At 43.5% G+C, this 13,859-nt stretch overlaps 1 protein-coding gene across 1 annotated transcript in view; it reads left to right on the forward strand.

Annotated features, from left to right (window-relative positions):
- The window catches only part of gabrb1 (gamma-aminobutyric acid type A receptor subunit beta1), a 31,406-nt gene extending 20,633 nt beyond the window's left edge, over positions 1 to 10,773 (forward strand). Inside the window, exons 6-9 of the mRNA XM_084013957.1 lie at positions 4,723 to 4,866; positions 5,944 to 6,096; positions 6,953 to 7,206; positions 8,652 to 10,773. Of these exons, the coding sequence (XP_083870083.1) occupies positions 4,723 to 4,866; positions 5,944 to 6,096; positions 6,953 to 7,206; positions 8,652 to 8,993 (893 nt within the window). The 3' untranslated portion in view covers positions 8,994 to 10,773. The remainder of the gene's footprint in view (positions 1 to 4,722; positions 4,867 to 5,943; positions 6,097 to 6,952; positions 7,207 to 8,651) is intronic.
- The last annotated feature ends 3,086 nt before the right edge of the window (positions 10,774 to 13,859 follow it).

The raw sequence follows: 13,859 nt of genomic DNA on the forward strand, positions 1-13,859 counted from the left end.
ACATCAAAATGTTGCAGCACCCAAATTAAAGACAGAGCCTCCTTTTCAATAACTGAATAGTTTTGTTGATAATTAGTAAATGGACTTGCATTTATACAGTTTTTTGTAGCTTACTAGCTACTCACTTACTCGTAACCAGGTATGTTACAGTTGCGCTCACAAACTAACACTTTGCACGGTTTACAGTAAGCCGGGGCCGGGTGCAGAAACAGTTCTTTAATACGTCCCAAATGCTCCTTCCATGTGAGGCTAAAAACCACAAGATCATCAAGATCAACAGCACAGGCTTCCAACCTGGCAACCACAGTGTTCATAAGGCGCTGGGAGGTTTCAGGTGCTTTTTTCAGTGCAAAACTCATTACTCTATAGGAGAATAAACCTTGGGGAGGAGTAAAAGCTGCTACCTCTCGAGCACCATCAGTCAAGGGCACTTGCCAGGAGCCCTTGAGAAGGTCACATTAGTGCAGAGACCAGACCAGACTATGTGGAGAATCAAGTCTATTGTCCAAACAACATGTCCCTGCCGTATTTATGTCAAGATGACCTTATTTGGACTGTTGATGGAGCAGCTACAATGTTTGCCTCGCACTCATCAACCCAGACTTCATTCAGAAAACAAGCATTTTAAAAGTTGTTAGCTTGACTTGCAGACAGACCTAAGAAAGCATGACTTTTTCTCATCACCATCATTATGGAGTTATTTCAGCATCCTTTTCATCTAGTTATTGTATTCTATTATTAAATCACAGCTAAATAGTTTATTCTGGGTTCCTCCAGCTGTGGTAAACCAGCCGACATTTTTCTTGCTAGATCCAGTGAAACCAGTTTGGTGAAATCCACCGAGTACCTCTGGATGATGTTGTGAACCCAGACAGGACGGCGTCTGGTTTCCCAGTACAGCGACACTAAAAAACAGTACAACTGAGATACAAATAAAAGCTTGAAGTTCCCAACGTGTGTTTACTGTTATGAGCGGTATATCGACTATGCTCTCTCTTCCTACCATTCTTGAAAAGTGGGAGGAAGACGTGTTGTCAAGCCTGAACCAGTCACTCCATGGGTTTACTTTTTAGTTTTTAGGAGACCCAAGCTTTACTGATAATAACTTTTAACTGCAGCAACTTTACGATGTGCTATTGGAGCTGGAATGACTGGCTGCTGGCAAGACGACTTGCCCTCCAACTCCTTCAATGATTTAAAGTGACATATTTGATCGTATTTTAGGACTGCTGGTTAGAACTGCAATTTATTTGTGAAGAAATATGATCATTGAATCAAAAGTTCTCCTAATTTGCCCTTTTGATTTATGGAATATGATTTTATGGCTTTAAGTTGTTATGAGTGGCTTTGAATAGCATTTAATGCTTCTCCTCACATATTCTTCTTGTCCACATAGTTCCTCAGGTCAGAATTCACTTCCTGCAGAAGACTTTTTTGTCGCTGAGGTCATGGTGCACTTTACGCCAACTAATGCAAACTGGCATTTCTTGTTCAATCAGACCTGGCTGGAGTGCTTCAGTTAAATAATGGAGACTATTGCCGACATGCTATGTATTATATATCAGAGGAGGCTGGTCCATAGAGGCGGAGGCAAGAGGGGGAATCAAACTATGAAAAAGAGAAATTGGTTGGAAAAAGGGCATTACCAAATGTCTTTCATCATTTATGTATCATTTAATAATGATGATAAAATAATGTTTCTCCCTTCTCTGAAACTCATTCTCATTGAAATTCAGGTTGAAATGTTTTAACAGTGACACCTGCAGGCAGGGACGTTGTGAGTTGAGGAGGAGAACATGATCCTTCTCACAGTAAGAGGGGGGCCCAGGTCCAGATGCAGGTTCAGATCCAGGTTCAGATCAGCTTCCTTTGTTTGGTTTGCATATTCTCCCTGAGTTAGCATGGGTTCTTTCCCACTTCCTCCCACAGTCTAAAGACATGCAGGTTAATTGATCGGCTTATTAGGTGAGTCTATTGCTGCAGTGGTGTCAGTGCGTGTTTATTGATTGTTCCATCTTTGTTTTTTTGTACTCGAATGTCATATCCAGAGAGCTAACAGCGTTAATGCATTAAAACAATGAACGCATTAATTACACAAATTAAACGTCAGACAGAGAACATCCTCCACATGACAGACATGCTGGCTAGTCTGTCATGGACAGCACCAAGGAGCTTTCAGCCAAACTATGCCTAGGTGTAATTATTTGTATCAATTTTAAATAATGTCCTTTCAGGTAGCCTGCTTTAGGGGATGAGGACAAACAGAAGGCAAAATCACAATGACGCCCTTCTAGTAATGAGATGTATTTAATTCCCTAAAATCCTGCCGCTGCCCTTACATCAGATGGAGAATCTGAAGAGAGAGACTCGCTAGCCCAATTAAATTGTTGTAATTACTGAAATGGCAGCGGGGTTCAAGCTGGAGACATAGCTTAGAGACCTTATTGTTGTTTCAGTTCAGCCTGTGGGAAACATGTTCAGCAGTAAATGGGAGGCCTACTTTCTGCTTTATCAATCTCACAGATTCAAGATATTCTTTCAATCTGGACAACGTATTCAGGACATTCTTCCCATGTTGAGTGGTTGTTGATGCACCAAGAACATTCACTGTATTCAATGTATTTCAAGACAGAATTCAACAATAATGACTGTCTCCAGTTTTTGGTTGAACATTGCTTTTGTCATTTTTGTTGCAGATCTACATATTTGTGGGTTTAGTTACTCTGGTAAGCAGAGATGGACAGAGTACTCGACCCCAGTACTTGAGTAAGAGTACAAATACTACTGGTCAAAATTTACTCCATTACAAGTAAAAGTACCTCAGTCGACATGGTACTCGAGTAAGGGTAAAAAAGTACTTGCTTTTAAAGGTACTTAAGTATCCAAAAGTACATGCTTTTAAATTTACTTTAAGTAAAAGTAAGAGTAAGCGTAAATTTCAAATAAAACTAGAAAATTCCCCCACCGGGAAATTTTGAAAGGGCCACGGGGGCTACTGCCGGAGTGTATATACATTACAATGAGATTCTTCGAGATTTCAAACGAGACAGAGTTGTTTTAGAGGCAAATTCAGGGACTGCTTGCTGAAAAACTGTCCCTGAAAGGAACACGCATCAGCAGTTTTGCATAAATTTACCTCTAAAATGGCTTCGATTGCAGTCGATTGGGAGAAAAACAGACACCGAGCTCAGCTGTCACTCAAGTACTACCGAGTACTACCGAGTACTACCGAGTACTACCGAGTACTACTGAGACTCAAGTACTGAAAACTACTAGGTACTATGTACTTGCAAGCACTGAGCACTGGTCCCCTCAGCTATTTCATAGCTGTAGGGGCCAGTGCTCGGTGCGATTGCACCGTGGCCCTAATGAATGGGATCACAGGACTACAGCAGATGTTGCAGATGCAGATGTTTATTCACAATCATTGAAATTGTAACCAAATTAACCTGCACCGTCCAACGAACTCTCTATCATTGGGAACTGGAACCCCCTCAAAGACCAATGTTCTCCCCACACCACTGGTTGAGAATCACTGTTTTACAAAAAACTACATCTCTGCTTTCAATAACTCAATGTTGAGGTCACTTGTCTTTACAGGAAGGACAATATAGGAGCACAACAAACTCTGTCTCCCCATCTATCCTTATGGGGAGGGATTACGTATTTCCGCTTTCACGTAGATCCCAGTGGAGAGCGTGCACTGTGATAGGTTTCCTTCTTTGACAAACACAGCTTGTGTCCAATAGTACTTTAAAAAAAAGAAAGGGAACAAAAAGACCAGACCTGAAAGTAACAAGTACTTTTCAGCCTTTCTAGAAATTAACTTGAGTAAAAGTAAAAGTATTTGTCTTGGAAATGTATTCAAGTAAGAGTAATAAGTACCAAAGAAATCTAATACTCAAGTAAAGTACAAATAAAACCTCTGGATATGTACTTAAGTACAGTACTTAAGTAAATTTACTCCGTTACTGTCCACCACTGCTGGTAAGCGATACTTGTGTGTTCATGATGCAGTTATCTGAGCTATCTGCAGATGCTGATATGATGATCTGTCTGGAGACCAATAACAAGGAAAACTAACATATAAAAAACATGAGACGGCATCACATTATGTGAGATTATGGGTATGATAGGACTCGTCTTGTCCTCCCCATTAACTTCAATGGAACTGGCAGCAATCTACTGTCACAATGACCTTTGTTTTATCGTTCCTTCTTGTGGTGAAAGTGAATGACATCAAGTAACGTAGCAAATGAAAATTTGCTGAAATTCCACTGAAATATGCTAAAATGTAGTGCTTCAGAGAGAGGGTGAACACAGACAGACAGCGTGGGAAACTAAAAAGTTTTATGAACTTTAAAGCATGTGAACATGTTCTAGTCGGAACCCCAATAATATATGAACATGGAATTAATATATGTACTTTCATTTTGCCCTAATGTTGCTGTAAATTGACGTTTTTTTGTGACAATATAATATTTTCATAGGCTCCCTTCATTAGACCGAGTTTGCTTTGGTCCACAAATTTACCTGGTTATTCACTACTGTCACTGGTATCAGCAGCAACGCCGTACATTCAGTGTAGTTTGTTAGTAATGAGAAGATATTAATTTTAAATGCTTTCTCACCTGTCCAGGTGAACTGCACTATGGTCATATATGTGGCCTACTGTATTATGCATTAATGAATGTGCGTGTCCTTGTGTCCTGTCTCTCTCAGATGGATACACCACTGATGACATTGAATTCTACTGGCAGGGAGGAAGCAACACGGGCTCCGTCACTGGAGTGGAGAACATCGAACTGCCCCAGTTCTCCATCATAGACTACCAAACCCTCTCCAAGAAAGCTGTGTTTGCTACAGGTAACAGAGTCATGTGGCGTCGCTTCAACCCACACAGATAAACAGTAGAGTAGAGCAGACATTCTCATTTAAATCAATGTAGCAGGATGGTAAGAGAGGCACCATTTTTATGTGCACCATTGCCATAGCGACTGTTGTGTAAAGTAAAGCGACTCCCATCAAGTCCTGGACTCGCGGAGGTTCCCAGCAGCGACGATCAGTGGAGTGGTAACATCTAACATCCTCACTCTGATCACACCAGAGGAAACTACACTGATGCTTGAACGTGACTCACTACTTTGTTCAGCTGGCTAGTTAGCTAGCTTGCTAATTCTGCCGTTCTTTAATGCTACACTGGTTACAGAAAGCAGGACGCTTACTAGCTACCTAGCTAACAAGCTACCTAGATGACTAGCTACCTAGATCCCTAGCTGACGTATTACCTAGATACCTAGCTTCCTAGCTAAAATGCTAACTACATACCTAGTTGACTAGATACCCAGCTGACTTATTACTTAGATACCGAGCTAACTATCTTCCTAGATATCTAGCTACGTAGATACCTAGTTGACTTATTACCTAGATACCTTGCTGACTAGATACCTAGCTACTTAGATACCTAGCTGACTTATTACATAGATACCTTACTAACAAGCTACCTAGATACCTAGCTACTTAGATACCTAGCTGACGTATTACATAGATACCTTACTAACAAGCTACCTAGATAACTAGCTACTGAGATACCTAGCCGACTAGATACCCTGCCACCTAGACAACTAGCTACCTAGATACCTTGTTGACTTATTACCTAGATGCCTAGCTGACTAGATACCTAGCTACCTGGATACCTATTTGACTTATTAGCTAGATACCTTGGTGACTATATACCTAGCTACCTAGATAACTAGCTACCTAGATACCTAGCTGACTTATTACCTAGATACCTGCTATTGACTATTGACATTTAAAGATAATGATCTCACAGACAGTTGTCTTCTTAACTGTTATCATATTGTATATTTCTGTGATTTGTGTCACCAGACTAACATTGTTGTTTTACCTCTGAATAAATATGTGCAACCCTGTGTGTAACAGGCTCTTATCCACGTCTGTCCCTGAGCTTCAAGCTGAAGAGGAACATTGGCTATTTCATCTTGCAAACCTACATGCCGTCCACCCTGATCACCATTCTGTCCTGGGTCTCCTTCTGGATCAATTACGATGCCTCGGCTGCCAGAGTAGCTTTAGGTCAGTGACGTCTCACTTCTCCACAACTAACCATTATGTTTGCAGTATGTTGAGATTTGTCTGTTGGTTCAGACTGTCAGTTAGAGAGTTAAAAGAAATGTTAAAAAGTACTCAGAGGAGCCGCTTGTTGTGAGTATAGTGCTGGTCCACCTTAAAGGTCAGTCCACCTTAAGTGTTCCAGGGCCGGAGCAGCCAGAGTTGTTGCTAACTTCGGAGACTAACTTCACTATTATTTTATTTAAGACAGGAACATAGCTTAGTGTCTAGTTGTAGCATTTATTTAGCGACAAATAAACCATACCCATGATGCACTGCTACATTCATAGCTGTAATGATACTGCTGTATTAAATATCAAAGTTTATAAATGGGTGTCGTGGCGCTCTCCATGGTACTGAAATGTCTCTATGAGGAAAGTACGAAATGTAAGAGAGGACAAAACGGCACTACATGAATTAATTTAAAAATGGGTTTATATATTACTGCAGATACAGTGGTTCAGTTATGATAACTATAACAGCATAAATATTAACGATGTTTCAACCCTCCTGATATTTTCCACAAGTCGCGACCTGAATAGACGTAAATAATACCGGGGGGTTTTAGGATAGTGACAGCTTGTATTTTCATGGTCATCAGGCTCAAACATATTTTCTTCAGAATGACCATTATGTCTTAATGCGCTTATCAAAAAGGGTAAAACCTTGTTTAATGTAGCCTGATCTTTATCTGCCAATCTTTCAACAGAATAAAAAATAGCTTTGTAGAATTCTAATGTCAACATTATACACGCTTCAAACTTTACAGCCCTATTGACATACAAACCTCCCCCCTCCCTCCACATCTACTTGTCTGCAGGTATAACCACGGTGCTGACCATGACCACCATCAATACCCACCTTAGGGAGACTCTGCCCAAGATCCCCTACGTCAAAGCCATTGACATTTTCCTCATGGGTTGCTTTGTCTTCGTCTTTCTGGCCTTGCTGGAGTATGCCTTTGTGAACTACATCTTCTTCGGTCGAGGTCCTCACCTGCAGAAGAAGGTGGCAGAAAAGGCTGCCAAGTCCAACAATGAGAATAAGAGCAGACTGGAGAGCAACAAAGTGCAGGTGGGTTTAAAGCAGCTTTGCTGTTTGGTTAATGACATCATAGAGCCCGAACCCCCAAGCCAACGGTTGGCCATCGAGTAGGACTGTTGTTTCACTGATGACTGATGACTGTATACTCCATGTAGACCCCAACCAGGTTTCCTCCATCATGACTGAAATCACCGCTATAGCTGGTTTACCACAGCTGGAGGAACCCAGAATAAACTATTTAGCTGTGATTTGTTATTAATAACCAGATGGAAAAGATGCTGAAAAAACTCCACCATGATGGTGATCAGTAAAAAGTGCTGAGTCATGCTTTGTTAGGTCTGTCTGCAAGACCACAAGATAACTACTTTTAAAATGCTTGTTTTCTGAATGGAGTCTGGTTGATGGGTGCTAGGCTATGCTAACATTGTAGCTGCTCCATCAACACTCCAAATAAGGTCATCTAGACATGAATACAGCAGAGACCTTGTTTTTTGGAGCACAGACAGTCTCTGGTTCCTCCACATTGATTTCTCCCCAGAAGTCTGAAACCTTGGTGTCATTCTGGACTCCACCCTTTCATCCAGTCACACATTAAATACATCACCAAATCCACTTTCTACCACCTCAAAAACAACCCCAGACTCCACCCATCACTGTCAGACTCTGTGCCTGATACCCTTATCCATGCCCTCATCATCTCCCGTCTGGTATACTGCAATGGAGAGAGACCTGCCCAGGGACCCAGCAACACCCCGGACAGCCTACAGTATGTAAAAACACTGAGCTGCCCGGGTTTCTCATCCATACCCTGTGGCAACACATCACTCCCCCCCCCCCAGGCACCTTCACTGGCTCCCGGTCAAGTCCCGCATCTCATACAAAATCCTCCTCCTCACTTATAAATCCCTTCACGCCCTTGCCCCCCAGTACCTGTCGGACCCCTCCTGCCTTATAGCCTTGCAATCTTCGGCCCTCTGGCACGTCTGCTCTCCACCCCCCTCAACAGACTCCAGACGGTTGGGTACAGAGCTCTGGGGGACCACAGACACAGGAGACAACATGTGTTTTCTCCATATAGGATTCAGCAACATCAGGATAACAGCAACATGCTAGTTCTTTGCTTAAATTGAACTCGGTCTAATATGCAAATGAGGCGAATTTCACTTCATTTGCGTAGCCCATGGTCATAAGACTTGCTGTCTGACCTCGAATTAAAGAGTGAAGTTCAAATCCCTGTTCCTTAGCTGGTTCAATTTTCAATTCAATTTGATTTAAAGTCACAACAGCAGTTATCTCAGGACACTTTACACATCGAGCAGGACTAGAACACCCAACACCCCAAGTCCCAACATCACCCGCTTCAAACTCCCATCCATTTCCCCTCAATATTTAGCATGCTGCTTACTGTGGGAGATGCACTCTTTGACTTTACATTGTTCTGCTTAGAACATGACTCATGAAATCTGGTTCCTCAGGTTGATGCTCATGGCAACATCCTACTGACCAACCTGACGAGTGAGATGGGCGGAGCAGATATGATGAGCGCTCTCAACGACCCTCGGGCTACCATGTTTTCTTATGACAGTGCCAGCATACAGTACCGCAAGCCCATGACCAGCCGAGACCTCTATGGACGACCCCCCATCGACCGGCCAGTGGGCCACAAGAAGGGCCGCCTGCGGAGGAGGGCCTCGCAGCTCAAAGTCAAGATCCCAGACCTCACGGATGTCAACGCCATAGACAAGTGGTCCCGTGTCGTCTTCCCAATCGCATTCACCTTCTTCAACCTGGTCTACTGGCTGTACTACGTCCATTAGGGTGGAGGAGCTACGCGTCAGCACCCAGCTCTTGTACAGCAATGAAAATGAAGGAGCGCTCAGTCCATTTGTACAAATCCTGTTTTGGAATGAGTAGTACTGGATGTCTTTACAATGTAAATACAATTTAATATATAATATATAAATATATATATAACAGAGTTATAATTTATTAAAAAATCCTATCACTTTTGCTGTACTCATCCAAACTAAATAGATGAATAAAATAATGTCATTTAAGACACAGAAAAGGTATTTCTAAGTTCAAACATGCCGAATAGACTTTGGCCAAAATTAGGGGCAATTATCTTTGATTAGTTTTCTTCTCTTCCGTTATCTCACTTTTTGCATGTGAATGGAACACAACTTTTTGTTTGCTTGAGGTAAAAAAGTCGAGAAAAGGAAGGTAGGTAGCCACAAAGAGGTTGGACATGATTTTGCGACTGAAGACATCTCACTGGATTGTAATAAGGTAGTTAAGTTTGAATATATATCTTTGTGTTGAAAGCCATCTATGAGCTAACAAACATTTCAGATTCATGAATGAGATGGTTAGTTTGACAAGTTTCTTTTCATTTCTGTAAAAAAAAAAAAAGCTTTGCACGGCTCTATAGAGCCATTCTGTATTATAATCATTCTACTGTATGCTTTCGAACAATCACGGCATTTAAGGTAAGTACAGGACAGATGTTAATTGGAACTCCACTAATTTCTCCAAAACAAATGTGATCAAATTTGTACCTTGGATATTCTCACAGCGTCTGTGAGCATGTATAATGTAACTTTCTTTAAAAGAAATCAGGTAAAGAATAACCAATGATGTCACTATGCTCTCCAAATCACATTCAGAACGTCATGCCGATAAAACTTGCTGCTGGTGTTGAAACCACGTGGTGTTACAGACTATTATTATTATTTTGTCCGATAGCTGAATTATACTGTACATAACTGTTTGAATTGCACCACAATGTGTTAAATAACGATAAGGCAAGTACGCGCATGATCACGAGTTGAAGTTTGTATTTTGCCTGTGGGACTGGAGCTGGAGCACTGTTGAAGACACAAGTGGCGAGGACAGCAGGACGAGCGTCACATGAAGCCTACAAATGCTGTCCTCCTATTGGACGGACAGATCACAAAGACACGGTCAATGCCATCACAGGAAGTAGTGTGTCCTTTCCAGTCTGAGGCAGGAAGTTAAGGCATAGAGGTCAGGAACACGGATGAGGCTGGACCTTGAGTTCTGTTTCCAACATGCGTGTCCCTTTACCAAGTGTTTTAGGTTTAGGTCCTGACAACGTGTCAGCATGTGACCAGTTGGGGGGTGAATATCTTGGTAACCCCACCTGAACCATTTAAGCCCCCAAAACCAGGATCTTGCCCAAACCTTAACATGGTAACAATACACGGATAAACACTGGATGTAATAAAAAAAGACCATTGTTACTGAATGTAATCCAGGGTTTTGCAGAATTGTCCAACATGTAAGACATGGCTCAGTTTTACAGGAAACCAAAGTGAAGCTAACTTCTGTGTCACCTGCCGAGGCAGATCTGTATTGAAAACTGGAAAAGAGAAGGAGTTGCAAACATTTCTGTTTCTCTGCTGTCACCTGTTTTATGGTCTGCTGTGGGTGGATGTTAACCCCTACGGTCTGCTGTGGGTGGATGTTAACCCCTAAGGTCTGCTGTGGGTGGATGTTAACCCCTATGGTCTGCTGTGGGTGGATGTTAACCCCTAAGGTCTAGTGTGGGTGGATGTTAACCTCTAAGGTCTAGTGTGGGTGGATGTTAACCTCTATGGTCTAGTGTGGGTGGATGTTAACCCCTAAGGTCTGCTGTGGGTGGATGTTAACCCCTACGGTCTGCTGTGGGTGGATGTTAACCCCTATGGTCTGCTGTGGGTGGATTTTAACCCCTACGGTCTAGTGTGGGTGGATGTTAACCTCTAAGGTCTAGTGTGGGTGGATGTTAACCCCTACGGTCTGCTGTGGGTGGATGTTAACCCCTATGGTCTAGTGTGGGTGGATCTTAACCCCTACGGTCTAGTGTGGGTGGATGTTAACCCCTACGGTCTGCTGTGGGTGGATGTTAACCCCTAAGGTCTGCTGTGGGTGGATGTTAACCCCTACGGTCTAGTGTGGGTGGATGTTAACCCCTACGGTCTAGTGTGGGTGGATCTTAACCCCTATGGTCTAGTGTGGGTGGATGTTAACCCCTACGGTCTAGTGTGGGTGGATGTTAACCCCTACGGTCTGCTGTGGGTGGATGTTAACCTCTACGGTCTAGTCTGGGTGGATGGTAACCTCTAAGGTCTAGTTTGGGTGAATGTTAACCTCTAAGGTCTAGTGTGGGTGGATGTTAACCCCTACGGTCTGCTGTGGGTGGATGTTAACCCCTATGGTCTAGTGTGGGTGGATGGTAACCTCTAAGGTCTAGTTTGGGTGAATGTTAACCCCTACGGTCTAGTGTGGGTGGATGTTAACCTCTAAGGTCTAGTGTGGGTGGATGTTAACCTCTAAGGTCTAGTGTGGGTGGATGTTAACCCCTACGGTCTAGTGTGGGTGGATGTTAACCCCTACGGTCTAGTGTGGGTGGATGTTAACCCCTAAGGTCTAGTGTGGGTGGATGTAAACCTCTAAGGTCTAGTGTGGGTGGATGTTAACCCCTACAGTCTAGTGTGGGTGGATGTTAACCTCTAAGGTCTAGTGTGGGTGGATGTTAACCCCTATGGTCTAGTGTGGGTGGATGTTAAGCCCTACAGTCTAGTGTGGGTGGATGTTAACCCCTACGGTCTAGTGTGGGTGGATGTTAACCCCTACGGTCTAGTGTGGGTGGATGTTAACCCCTATGGTCTAGTGTGGGTGGATGTTAAGCCCTACACTCTAGTGTTGGTGGATGTTAACCCCTACGGTCTAGTGTGGGTGGATGTAAACCCCTACGGTCTAGTGTGGGTGGATGTTAACCCCTATGGTCTAGTGTGGGTGGATGTTAACCCCTAAGGTCTAGTGTGGGTGGATGTTAGCCTCTAAGGTCTAGTGTGGGTGGATGTTAACCCCTATGGTCTAGTGTGGGTGGATGTTAGCCTCTAAGGTCTAGTGTGGGTGGATGTTAGCCTCTAAGGTCTAGTGTGGGTGGATGTTAACCCCTATGGTCTAGTGTGGGTGGATGTTAACCCCTACAGTCTAGTGTGGGTGGATGTTAACCTCTATGATAGTAGCTCACATTAGTCCAGAGACCAGACCAGACTATGTGGAGGAACCAGAGACTGTCTGTGGTCCCCCAGAGGTCTAGATAGTAGCTCACATTATTCCAGAGACCAGACTATGTGGAGGAACCAGAGACTGTCTGTGGTCCCCCAGAGGTCTAGATAGTAGCTCACATTAGTCCAGAGACCAGACTATGTGGAGGAACCAGAGATTGTCTGTGGTCCCCCAGAGGTCTAGTAGCTCACATTATTCCAGAGACCAGACCAGACTGTGGAGGAACCAGAGACTGTCTGTGGTCCCCCAGAGGTCTAGATAGTAGTTCACATTAGTCCAGAGACCAGACCAGACTATGTGGAGGAACCAGAGACTGTCTGTGGTCCCCTAGAGGTCTAGATAGTAGTTCACATTAGTCCAGAGACCAGACCAGACTATGTGGAGGAACCAGAGACTGTCTGTGGTCCCCCAGAGGTCTAGATAGTAGTTCACATTAGTCCAGAGACCAGACCAGACTGTGGAGGAACCAGAGACTGTCTGTGGTCCCCCAGAGGTCTAGATAGTAGCTTACATTAGTCCAGAGACCAGACCAGACTATGTGGAGAAACCAGAGATTGTCTGTGGTCCCCCAGAGGTCTAGATAGTAGCTCACATTATTCCAGAGACCAGACTATGTGGAGGAACCAGAGACTGTCTGTGGTCCAAACAACAAGGTCTCTGCTGTATTTCTGTCTAGATTACCTTATATAAAGTGTTGATGGAGCAGCTACAATGTTAGCGTAGCCTAGCACCCATCAACCAGACTCCATTCAGAAAACCAGCGTTTTAACAGTAGTTATCTTGTGGTCTTGCAGACAGACCTAACAAAGCATGACTCAGCACTTTTTACTGATCACCATCATGATGGAGTTATTTCAGCATCCTTTTCATCTGGTTGTTGATATAAATCACAGATAAACAGTTTATTTTGGGTTCCTCCAGCTGTGGTAAACCAGCCCATGTGGTCTTGTGAGATCCAGTGAATCCAGCTTGGTGAAATCCACCGAGCACCTCTGCATGATATCATGGACCCAGACAGGACAGCGTTTGGTTTCCTGCTCTATCTGGGACAACAGCTGTAGTGGTGATTTTAGACCTGGTTGGGGTCTATGTGGAGGGAAGCCCCCACACCTTAATGTGTTCTGTTGGTTTGAGATCTGGCTCTGGACCTGCGTTCTGCTGCGTTTGTGTTGTGGTCTCAGTAGAATGTACTGCGGTGGTTCCATCGGAACGTTCAGACCAGTTTCTGCTTGTTCTTCGATACAAAGGGGGACATTAGTTTGTTGTTGTGGCGATTCCAGCAGTTCCTTCCTCGTCAGATGACACAATACTTCCTGCATTTGCACTGATCTTTGAAATGAAGCTCCGATCATGAGGTACAAGTGGATATTTCTTGGCATACTGAGCTGTTCTGAGCCCCCCTGTTATCCCCCCCCCCCCCCCCCCCCCATAGAGGTAGAACAGGTGGGCCTCATTCACAAACAGCGCTTATGAACGCTTTATGCACAACTGTTCATTCTCTGCAAAGACATTTACGAGAAGACCGTCAGTCCGAAGACACGATGAAGAACCAGCTGTCTAGAAAATGTTTCATACTAAAATATCATTCATTAAAAAGGCTTTGA

Source organism: Eutrigla gurnardus (assembly GCF_963514095.1).
Source record: "Eutrigla gurnardus genome assembly, chromosome: 7".
Taxonomy (NCBI): Eukaryota; Metazoa; Chordata; class Actinopteri; order Perciformes; family Triglidae; genus Eutrigla; species Eutrigla gurnardus.